Here is a 12,118-nt window from a genome sequence, read left to right as displayed (position 1 = left end):
ATCATTAAAAGCTTTAAACTGAAGATATTTGACTGCCTCATAGATAGTAGTCTATGGAAGGATAAAAACACAAATTCCAAATGTTCAACTGCTGTTTTAAGAGGTTATAACTTGGCAACTTCAACAAGTTGTACATCTACATCAACCTACGTCTCCAAATGTTTTCATACATTAATTTTGTACAACACTGAGCTATTGTATATAATATAAGTAGCAGTTATCATGTATCCACAAGCATCATACCAATGTATTTATTCTTTTTTAAATAACTTGGGCAAATTCTGTGCTATCGAACGATTGTGTGTTGCAAATAGTATATTTACTACTTTTAATTTAGTGGGTCCTATGTAATTGAAAACCACATCATTATTCTCAATAAAGTAGTAGTGAAGTATTTTCTATTCACCGGTGTGGTTTTCCAACAGGAAAATGCAGCTCAAAGCTGGCTGATTTTGGTAGATAGGGGCGGGTTCCAGGCGGTTTTCCTCCCATACTGGCAACCCTGCTCCATCCACTGGGTGAACGTGAGCAGCTCTTCGGCTCATCCTGACAACGCCCGAAGAACAACGGCGTTCTTTGTGACTGTGCTGCTCCGTCTCCGTTAAACGGTACAGCGAAACCGGCAGCGCACAACATTCACGGTGTCTCTCACTTTTTAATGTGTGTTTTTATTTTTATTTTTTATTATTTCTGCTATAGATACTTGTACCAGCAGTAAACAGTTAGAGCAGTGACACTTAATTGAATAATTGAAGGAGGTGAATAACTGTTTGTACTTTGCTGTAGAGACCAACCCTAAAAATGGAGAAAACAGGTAATGTTGGCCAACACTGTATCAGTTATTATAATGAAACCCTTGCTTATATGTCAACAAATACACACAATACTCCCAACACGTTTTTTTTTTTTTTTTTCTCCCTTGATTTAATATTCTAGCAGCTTTTGTGAAGGACAATCCAAGGCTTGGTGACCTGCACTTGAAGTTTGCTGGGAGGTCTTGGAGTGACACTCTTTACTTTGTCAGAAGATACATGGTGAGACCTATTTTAAAGTACTGGTTTTGTGAATTTGTTTGCCATAAGTTGAAGTTGGCTATCAGTCTGAATAGCCCCTCGTATCTCCTTTCCTATCCACTTTTTCTTCACACCCGGAAGTGTTTAAGTGGCGGCCATGATAAGGAGCGTTCCAATTCTCTAAAAGCTAAGGAAAGGAGGCTCAACGCTTCAGTATGTAACCTCCTTTAGCCTAGGAAACACTGATGCATCCTTTACCAAAGGAGACGAGATAATGCTGGCCCACAATTCCTTGCGACGACAACATTTAAAGGGACCCGTTCATCCGAGTGTTCACAGAAACTCACAGTGACTGAAAACGGAGCACTCTATTGTTCAAGAAAAAGGAATCAGAGACATTTTTAGCCACATATGTTTTATTCAACATATTTAATTCACCTAGGATTGTTTTGTGCAGTTGTACATTTGTATGCCGACAACGTTGTGTAGGCCTATATCTTGCATAAATGTAATCATTTAATAAAATCTGACTTATTTTTGGATTGATGCTGATTTCTGAGTGGAAATTGAATGTGACGTTCTTTTAGTTTCACTTTTGTTCCTCATAGCCAGGTAGCCTCTTTTCTTTTGATTTAAATTCAAAGCTTGTGATATTTGAGATTATATCAGTGGTTAGTGGCACATGGGAAAGTGTTATAAATGCTTTTAGTAGTTCATTTTCAGAAATTTGTAGTTTTTTTAAAACCACCACGGACGTCACTAACCTTCGCCGCCATCGGATTACTACGACACCTAGTGGAAATGTGTCTGATTGTCAAAACAATCTGACGGCCTTTCCCTAACTCCTTTAGAAAGTCCCCTAACACCTTTCCTTAAGCCTGTGACGTCATACACGGGGTTAAGGAATAGTGCATAGGAAATTAGATAGGAGGGACTATTCGAATGCACTCCTGTAGTTTCTCCGAGGAACAGCTACTCCCACGCACCTGATTTTGATTTGTCATCATCCAGCTTTCCATGGCAACGAGCCACTCGTTACCACAACTGTTTCAAACAATTGTTTTCAAACGATAAAAGCATCTCGTTTTGTCTTCCATTTGTTTTTGTTTTTTAACGCGTTTGTAAAAAGGTCTCTCTTTTTTAAGTTAACCGGAAGTTTAGTCAGTAGCACAATAGCGGGTCGCCGGAAATGTCGGAATGAAATGTTTATGGATCAAATGACCACATGTTGATATTCTACTTGGTCACTTTCTTGCCTAACTTCTTTCAGAATTGTCAAAGGTGGGGAATCAACGGGTATATTTAGCCTCAGTGTGCTTCAGGTTTTTGTTATTGGTTCGAAATGCGAGTATGCTTCAGTGGGAACGGTCAACATCCTAATCACACTTAAAGTATATAGTAGACAGTATGTACTCATTGAGTTTGTAGTATATAGTACAGTGTGCCGTTTTGAACACAGCCAATGTCTTTAAAATAACAGTTGTAGCACAAGCCACTAAAGGCGACTGGTTTCCATTGCTAGACAGTTGTCATTGAAAGAGTGACAGTAAGGTAGACTAAATTGCAGTCATTTGTCTTGGTGAGGTCTATGCATTTATTCAGCATGTCAAAAAAAAAAAAGTATTGCCAATTTTCATGCTAGTGTTACCTGTGCAAAGTCGGTTTGTTGCTTTAGTGTTGATATTTATTCTGATTACATGTGCTGCCTTCCTGCTAAGAAATTACTCTTTCTAAAACGTTTCTACACAACATTAACCGTTCCAAATTAGAACAAACTGATCATGAAAACAAGGATTATTTCACAAGAAGTCAAGACTCTACTTAAGGCCCTAGTGTAAAGCCAATCAGAAACTGGTGCTGTGACGTGTTCAGGACACGAACACGCGTCCTAGAACACACAAGTCTTTGTGGTTTGATCAGCAGCTTGAACATCTGCCAGTATTTGCATAAGATTAAAGGCCCCACTATGAAATGTATCACAAAGAGGAAAATGTGTCCAAGTGAAATGTGTTTAAAGCGACAGTATTCTGAAAAAAAAAATCACTATATAATGGTTTTCCTACTGTGATATACATTCCTTCAGCCTCATTCAAAGGGCCAAAATAGAAAAAGTTTTGTTTCCTCCAACCCTTGCTATTCCACATTTGTAAAAACTCAGCTCCAAACGGGCGAGTTGGATTTTTCTCGCATTATGACGTCATAAAGAAGAAACTCTTCCTCCTAACAATTTTGGCTCCTCCTACCCTACAAGAATGTGAGCTCCTCCCTTTCAAACTACCTCACAACACAAACACTGTGTTAGATAAATAGGGTAGATAAAACTTTGGGAATTGTCAAACTTGGCTATGGCTAGTCTGGAGTCGCCTGTAAAGACTCCATTAGTTGGTGGTCTAAAGTGACATGTGGTCATAAAAGATAAACCAGCCATGACGAGTTCAACAGCTGCCTGCAAGAAAACATGTACAGAGCTTTCATCCTCTAAATGATAAGTGTGTAGAAATGTATCCTGTAAGGTCAAACCAAGCATTCAGATGTCAATATTTTCTTTGGTGTCATATAATTCAGTGATTGATGACTAAAGACTCATCGCCGCACAAGTGGTTCATTGTTATTCTCCCTCTCTTCTCCCTTTGGTACCATCCTAGGAGAAATCCAGAGATAAAACCCAACCATGTGAGCCAATAGTTCGAGTCATGGAAAAACTGCAGGGAGAACTCAGCGGTAAAAACAATAAACCAATGATCAGTCCAAATTTTTGTTCACACCATGACTAATTTTACATGTTTCAGCGTATGTTAAGGTTTTGTTTATTCAGACAAGGTTTTCCAGAATTTTTTTTAATAAAAATTTACTGATAACCTTGTCTGAATAAACGAAAACGTAACTTATATTTAAAAAAAGAAGTGAATTGAACTAACATGGAATTATGTTTCAGCGTCCTCTATGAACACCACAAAGTCTCAATTGGAGGTGATTGCCAAACAACAAGGGTAAAGAGTTGGAATATGTCTGCAGTTTTGATCGTTTTTCTAAAGCTAAAAAAACAAAATGTACATTTTTGGCTTATCTTTGGTTTTTGTATTCCATCCCAGAATGGGCTTCCACATTACTGAGACTGCATATTACCTGACAGCCGACTTGTTCTATCTGGAGGTGTTCTTTCAACCATGTGGTCGTGTAGAGGAGGTAAAAGTGGCCACACATGGAAAATCCCCATCTGTAAGTTTCTTATGAAAGTACTGATTATGTTCCTCATCTGAACTTGATTTACTGATGAAATTAAATCTTCTCCCAGCCGAGTGAGTCCTTTCTTCAGCTGTTGAGGTACGAAGACGAGTCGTAGTTTATTCATGTTTTCCTTATAATTTCAAGTTGAAAGTTTAGATTCAAATGGCTACACTTCATTAACTACTGCATTGATTTTACCCTGCAGGTCGGAGAATTTTGCAGATTTTTCTGAGATTTTGGGAAGACTCTTTGCACAGTACAGTATACCTGGAAACAAGTACCTCTCCCTAAAAATATTATTTAAATTGATAGATCAGCCTTTGAGGCTTGTGTACTGATTTTTTTCCATGTTTTTGTTTGGTTTCAATTTCCTTAGTAAAGTAAAGTTGTTGGCATCGCTTCAATACCTCATGAAAGATTTGCAACAACTAGCAAATATTCAAAGGTAAGTGCGGGAGCAACAACCCATTTATCTTTTATACCTGCTTACACACACACACACACATGGGAATGGGCGGATCAGACCGGTTGCGGGAGAGAAAGAATATTTACCCGATGACATACATATAGGAAAGATATAAATGTTTATCTGATGGACTGACCAACATAAGTCAGCTGATAAAGCCTCTCTAACCTATCAAATAATTAATTCATGCATTCATATAAATGGTGATGCAGAGAGCCTCAGTCCAGTAACTACAGGTTGTATAAAATACAAATATTGTCCACTTTATGATGTAGGCTGAGCTGTATGAACGCAGCATCAGAGCCACAGACTGCACCCAAAATGAGGCGCATACGGGTATAGAAAGGCATCGGTGCCTTAATAAAGAGAAACTGACTCGAGTCTGTTTATTCTCAGATTAATACATATTGTATAATCTCACAAGTTTATGCATTCACAGTCATTCTCTGCCTGCATTCCTTCCTTCCTTCCTTCTTTCTTACTTTTTCTGCAGCAACAGTGGCCACGGTTACATGATGTTTTTTAATTCGGAATAATTTTTTCCAAATTAAATCATTCAGAATTAAAGTATTCTGCTTCGTGTTTGCATGGAAATGGTAATTACCGAACAAAGTTTACATGGAAAAGTGGTTTGTTCGGCTTCAGTTATTTCAGCTTTAGGTCTTGGGGTTGGGAAGGCTAGGATTGGACAGTGGGAGAATGTGGCATATCACGTCTATCAGGAAAAACACAACAAACCTTTTAATTGTTGGCTTTAACACATAACACCACACATGAGAACTGTTTTCACCTTTATTTTGATTGTAGTTTTGACGCAGCAGCTGGACAATAACACACGGTTTCAATTTGGACCTCAGAGCGGAAGGAAGAACTGATCACCGCTAAAAAGCCCAGGAAACCTCTGGAAAACAATCACCGGGAAAGAATAGTTGCTCACTGGTAAAGATAGTAGCTCTAACAACAAGTAAAATAATAAACTTGGTGATATTACAGCCTGTACATGCAATACGGGGACGCATTTACTCCGCCTTCGGGTCCTAGTGCCAGCCTGTTTCGTTTACCGAGGTCCATGTGTGTTTAATAAGTCCTTGTGTGACCATGTGAAAGTCTGCATGTTTATGCCTCCGTCCATCCACTCTTTTCATTATATCCATGTCTTTTAAGGCTCTTGTTAAATAGTCTAGGCTGGAGTCCGGGCCGCCGCCATCTTGGATTATGTCGTCACCAGTGCGTCATCGCCGCTAGTCGCACAACCGTAAAACGATCCGAATGAACTTAAAGTGGCTTTAACCAAGTTAAGTGTTTACAAGAAAGAGGAATTATCTAATTCGGAATTAAAGTCTGAATAAACCAGCCACCTAATTCGGAATTAACTTTAATTGAGAATTAAATTAGCATCAGGAATTATGTATTTACAAGGTCAGGTTAAAGAGGAATTAACTTTTACCGTGGATCCGGTGGTAGTGGGTCGTCTTCTGATCGAGAGGTTGTGGGTTCGATCCCAGTACCTGACTGTGTCGAAGTTTCCTTGGGCAAGACACTGAACCCTAAGTTGCTCCCAGTGGTCGACTAGCGCCTTGCATGGCAGTCCTGTCCCACTGGTGTGTGAATGTGAGAGTGATTGGGTGAATGAGCTGATATGTAAAGCGCTTTGGGACTACTTCAGTGTGGTTATAAGGCGTAAATCTAGTCCATTTACCATTTACCATTTTATTCCGCTTTAAAGAGGAATTAAAGCTCCCATGTAAATGTGGCCAGTGTTGGTTTTGGTCTGAATTATGGATTTTATTCTTCATATTTTTTAAGAATTGTTCCTCATGGTGATTTAAGTTGCTCTGCATGGTTTTTCCATGTTTATACGCTGTAATTTCCACTCATTTGATGTGAGCGTGTACATGTTCAGGTTGAAATTACCTGGCTTAAGTGAACGTATTGATATCCAGCTTCATAGTACAGCTGGTCTGTGACAGTGAACGTCTGGTGAAGTGAAGTCAAGTCCACTAATGGAGAGATATCCTGGATATATTTTGTGATTTGTGTCGTGGACGGAAATGTGACCAATCAGGAGGTGAGCAGAAACATGTAACGCTGCTTTCGTTCCAGGTAACTTAGAACTTTGCATTTCTGAGTTCAACTGAGTTTAGCAGTAGCAGATCAAACCATCTCATACATGGATGATCGTCGACAAGTATAATATTATAATTTTGTCCCCCCAATTTTACAGAGTAGGAGCTCCAATCTCAGATAGCATTCCAAGTCACTTTTTCAAGTAGAAGGTCGGAAAGTCCAGAGTTCCGTGTTGCTTGGAACGCAGCATTAAATCATGTTGTCAGATCTAGATTAATCACATTTTCTGGATTGGAGAAAGATCAGTGGTGGTATAGAATCATTGTGTGTGCTGTGTTGTGTTAAAAGTATCGGAGCACAACACACACACACACACACACACACACACACACACACACACACACACACACACACACAGTATGATCAAAACTCTTTAATGCCTGAATTGTTAATCTTCATGTGTGGGGTTTGTAATCTCTTCATATTTAGAAAATCCTGATGTGTGAACCCTGCTTTAGGTCGCAAAAGAATTCATTGAAGAAGTTAATGTCAAAAATTGTCAAAATATAAAATAGTGTAGTAAAACCTTTTGTTTGTTTTTGTTTTTTTCCAGAAATCCAAAATACTCTGACTCTCAAATTGAGATGATTAATAATGGCTTGGTTGGGTTTCTCATGTCAGAAAGAGAGGGTATGTTTGCAAAGAAATCTATATTGATGCATGCAAAAAGAAGAGATTTTGCATAATAAAACTTATTTTTCTTTAGATTTTCCTTTAACTATAAAGTTCTACATGCCACCAAATGATGGGACAAAGACTTCAAATCCAGGTGAGATGAGAAAATGGGTAAAAAAGCATATTAAACTGCTTTAAGTTGAAGTGTCTCATTTTTAAGTAGATCTCTTGTCAAACAACAGCTCAAGCAGCTCAGATAACTGTTGGTACATGCAATACCACTCACAAGCTTCAGATGGCGTCTATGTTTCCGAATCCTCCACAACTGGATCCACTGGGGTAAATCCTTCCCTTCAATTTAAATCCCTGTGTATGTGAACATTACATTTGTTAGAGTTGTATATTCTGTGGCAGTTATCCTACTGGTTTGGACGATGTCCCTCATGAGCTGCTGCCAGCGTGTTTTCTGCTCACACTGCAGCCACCTCTACCCATGATGTCATCGTTTGTAAAGAAGCTGAATGATATTACAGGTCAGGGGTCTGTTGGCCACATAAATGCACAACAAGTGAGGAAATGTGTGAGGAGGAGAAGAAAGTGACTTGGCAGCTTAACACTCCGGTGAGAGTTTGAATGACTGCTGCTTCTGCGAGACCCTAACCGCTGAGACGGACTCACAACAACAATAGCTGTTTAAATAGCCTCATACTGATGCAGTGTTCTATTTATGTCTCCTTTAGGATTTCCATTTTGGAAAATCGAGCTTACGTCACTGATGACATTGGCGGTAGTAAATAAACGGGCGCCATCTTAAAATGAGGGAAAACAACTCGTCCGCCTCCTGTTTGTTCATTGACAAAAACGTCTGGAGACCAGTTTTTACCATAGACTGTAAAAATAATTGACGGAACATCCTCCCAGGGAAGTGAAGCTTTTGTTTTTAGAGCTCCCCCTGCTGACTGGCTGCAGTATAGGTCATAAACCGTGCCTCCTCAAAACATAACTTTTTTTCAATCCTAAACTTGAACATTAGTTATTATCACCCTACATTGTATTCAAGTGCTCATTTTTCTGTGAAATTTGTTTTAAATAAGTTATTTGAGGTTAAAAAACAGGATTTTACATCATATATGACGATGATCGACAGCCACGGATCTTGCGTAGCTCTCTTTTTGAATAGCAGTTACATCGTGAATGAAAGCTGAGTCGCCATTTAACTAGATATTTGAGTTGAAATATATTGTAGTTTTGTACTAACCTCTATGATCTGAACAAGCCATTGGTAGAATTTCCAGTGGGAAAGATACTTATGTTCTTGGCATAGCTGGGCTTGTGTGAGTTATCGGGGCAGTACGCTAAATGGGTGGGACGTGTTACCAGGGATCCTACTGCGCAGAATCTGGCTCCAAATGATGTCAAATTTACAAGATGGAAGCGCCCTTTAGCGCTGTATTTTGGCTTCAAGAACATTGAGTGGGAACAGCTTCAGTGCACACCCACTGGTTTTTACCCATCCGTCCTATGAAGGAAAGCCAGTGTTTTCTTATGGGATGATATAAAAAATTATATGTTTTATTTTTTTACATTGGACGAACAGCCAAACTCACAACAGCTCTTCGGCATGGTGAAACCTTTTCTGTTACATTGTTAACGTTATTTTACCCCCAAACAAATATGGCGACTGGCGTTGCTAGGCAGAAACATCTCAACTAACCCAGATGACCGACTTCCCGAATCTCTGCCAGTGCAGCCTTTTTTCCTGAAATAGATTAAGTCTTAAAATGAAACAATTTATTTATCTTACAAAAAAAGAAGCCTTAGTAACACTCGGAGGAACCACACGCATCCACAAATGCCTGGCACCGCCTCCTCGTGCTGGTCACACGCCTGGTCAAACACTGCTGTGGGAGCACGACTCAGCCAAAATGGTTACGTTGGTCACTAACTGGACGGCTTTGCTGATCCCATAAGTGTTCAATAGGTCTGTGGTCAGAACTACTGGCAAGAGATTCCAACCTCACTGGGATTTATTGCCAAAAAGCAAATAACCTACAGAACACACAGTTTCTTTCTTTTGTGCAACGTTTGGTCTAAACTTTTGTATGAATGGTGACGAGCTACTGCTTGAAATCTGTCTATAATCTCTTCTCCCTCTGTAGATGTTCTAATACCTGACGCTGACCTGCAGTGGGCACCCTTACCTAAGCTTTTAATAAGAGGTTCTCAATGTGCTGGTAGTAACTGGGAGTCACTGGATGGAAAAGAAACAATCTTTACAGTGGTGAGCTTTTCTTTTTAATCAGATTCATCATGTAGGCTTTCGGTCTTTAGGGAGAAGTCACTGACTCAAAACAACCCTCACACATGCAGCCTCTTCCAGGCGGTATGAAGCACACCTATGTTTTCTCAGACGGTTTATGGAGCGGGCCTGGTCATAGAGGGACCATGATGGACAGCGTCCCCTTCACCAGTCCGGCTAAAGTTCCCTCCATCCTGGACCTGCTGCGCCAACAGTGTCTTCTTAACACCCTGCTACAGAGCTGCTTTGCTTCACCGTGTCCCACTGCAGACAGTAAGTGTTTCACATTAGAAATTATAAACATTTAAATACAGTACAATCCAGCATTGTTGGGTAAACACTGACATTTTACATCAGGCTCATATTGCGACCAGCATTTTGAAGTTCTGCCGGAGTCGGAGAGCAGCTTCACTGTGACGTTCCACCACCCTAACACGGACTCCTTCTACGTCTGTGAGTATGTCCTCTAGAGGTGGTCTTTCCTCACTAATTCAGTTTCTAATGGTCTGGGATTGGGGGTTGTGGACACCTTTAAAAAAAAAAAAATCAAGACACTATGTTATTTAATGAAATGCTCAAACCTCCATTCATCCATTTTCTGACTCGCTTTCTCCTTTTCAGAGTCACGGGGTCTGCTGCTGCTTAAATCTGTCATTAATGAATTTGAATCTGCAATTTGAACACAATAATACTAGTATATCAGTTCCTCCTATGTGCATTGTGTGTATTTAACTCAGGTTATATTTATTTATTTATTATCATTTTGTTGAGTATACAGGTACTAATACTTTCATTCTTTCCTTGTTTTGCACCTTCTATTTTTATACTGTTTTGGTTGATTTGTTGTTCTGGCTCTGGGACAGGCACTAAAATTACATTGTACCTGTTCTTTTTTACTTGTACATATGGCAATAAACTCTATTCTATTCTAGTTCTTCATTTTATAAAATCACAACCGTCTTTCTTATTTACTATCAAACAAAAATGTAAATTAATCTCAATGTGAGTCGATCATTTGTTTCACCACCTTTTTAATCCAACACTTTTGTTTGTGTCTGTTACTGAATTTTATATTGAAGATCCAACTTTTTTTTTTTTTTAAGACCTATTATTGATGATGTTTTTAACGTCAGAATATGTGTGTCCACAGTGATGGTAAACACATGTAATACGCATGATATTACCTGCAAATTGTTTGGATTAGAGACATGTGATACCTCCATTGATGAGTACATTACCACACTAATGAAGAGGTGAGTTCAACAAACTGAACATGTTCTTTCTGCTCTACAGTGTTTGGGTCTCAGAATGTAAAAATATTTGCTACAAAGAGCAGGAAAAGCCTTAATGATTAATATTACTGGTTTGATTGTCATTTCTGATGCAGAGTTTTTTTTTTTTTTTTCCATTTGTCCCTCTCAGTTGTCTGTCCGTGCCCTCGACAATGAGGGAATTATGCAGCAAAATTGAGAAGATTCCCTCTGAAAATGAGCGTCTGCAGCCATGACTGACACCAGCAGAGACCCAGTCCTCACAGCTGTGCCAACTGTCGACTCGACTGCTCTCCAGTCCTCATCACGCCTGTCGCCAAATTGGAGTTCCATCCTAAAATAAACCCAAACGACTTCCGTCAACCTTTAGGTGTGAGTGCTCAACAAATGGTCAATAATGGTTAAACGCCTGAGCTAATCTGACACTGTTTAACCTCAGCTGTAGAAGCGTTTTCTGCTGTTTTCTTTTCCTCCTTCATATGAATAATGTTGTTTTGTGAGCACATGTTGACACCCTTCTCCTGCAGAACGCTGCTGTGTTTAAGATGCATTCCTGTGTGGCAGAGATTGCTGGCTGTAAAAGCCTGAGGTTTGGCATTTGACCTTAGACAATCCACTGTCTGCTTGATTGGTACCATGTGAGCAATCTCAAACGTTTCAACTATTGCACTGTCTGGGCCTGTCTATTACATTTTCTGAATAATAACTGGAATAATGTCTCTACTTGGTTATTGATTTTATTGCGACGATAAAGCGTTTCATTTAATCTTGTGTAAAGTTAAAAATCGTATTATCTCTTGTAGAATAAAGATGCTTCCACTGATGTGCAAAGTGGGAGTCATTATTTTTTAATTCTTTTCAAACGATTGCAGTTTAAACCAATGAGAACAATTTACAATCTAATAGTGTTTCTCAAATGGGGGTACGTGTGCCCATGGGGTACATGCTGGCACAAGGGGATACTTGAGAAAGAGAGAGGAAAATTAAATAAGAAATAAATAAAAACATTAAAAATATGGGGTTTGATGCTTTTTTTTAGTTTAAAAATGATACTAAATATTACCAGCAACTCACAAAACCAGAAACACACAAATTGAGA

The 12,118-nt window shown here is 39.2% G+C and overlaps 1 protein-coding gene across 5 annotated transcripts; it reads left to right on the top strand.

The window, feature by feature from the left end:
* The first annotated feature begins 500 nt into the window (after positions 1–500).
* Positions 501–11,991, top strand: med1l (mediator complex subunit 1-like). Of its 5 annotated transcripts, none has more exons than XM_028434791.1 (18): positions 501–608; positions 700–814; positions 940–1,034; positions 3,659–3,734; positions 3,949–4,003; positions 4,106–4,232; positions 4,309–4,337; positions 4,447–4,518; positions 4,618–4,686; positions 7,388–7,464; positions 7,541–7,603; positions 7,692–7,788; positions 7,864–7,982; positions 9,609–9,730; positions 9,820–10,021; positions 10,106–10,201; positions 10,899–11,001; positions 11,171–11,991. In XM_028434791.1, the coding sequence occupies exons 2-18, from the start codon at positions 802–804 to the stop codon at positions 11,253–11,255; spliced, it is 1,500 nt and encodes a 499-aa protein (XP_028290592.1). In that variant the 5' UTR covers positions 501–608; positions 700–801; the 3' UTR covers positions 11,256–11,991. The 5 variants fall into 5 exon arrangements, with proteins under 5 accessions (XP_028290592.1, XP_028290588.1, XP_028290589.1 ...); XM_028434787.1 differs by having other exon boundaries at positions 937–1,034; XM_028434788.1 differs by having other exon boundaries at positions 515–608; positions 787–814; positions 937–1,034.
* The last annotated feature ends 127 nt before the right edge of the window (positions 11,992–12,118 follow it).

The sequence above is a fragment of the Gouania willdenowi genome, chromosome 20 (assembly GCF_900634775.1).
Source record: "Gouania willdenowi chromosome 20, fGouWil2.1, whole genome shotgun sequence".
NCBI classification, from domain to species: Eukaryota; Metazoa; Chordata; class Actinopteri; order Blenniiformes; family Gobiesocidae; genus Gouania; species Gouania willdenowi.
The sequence above is the reverse complement of the archived record's forward strand: the minus strand, read 5'-3'. Positions and strand labels throughout refer to the sequence as shown.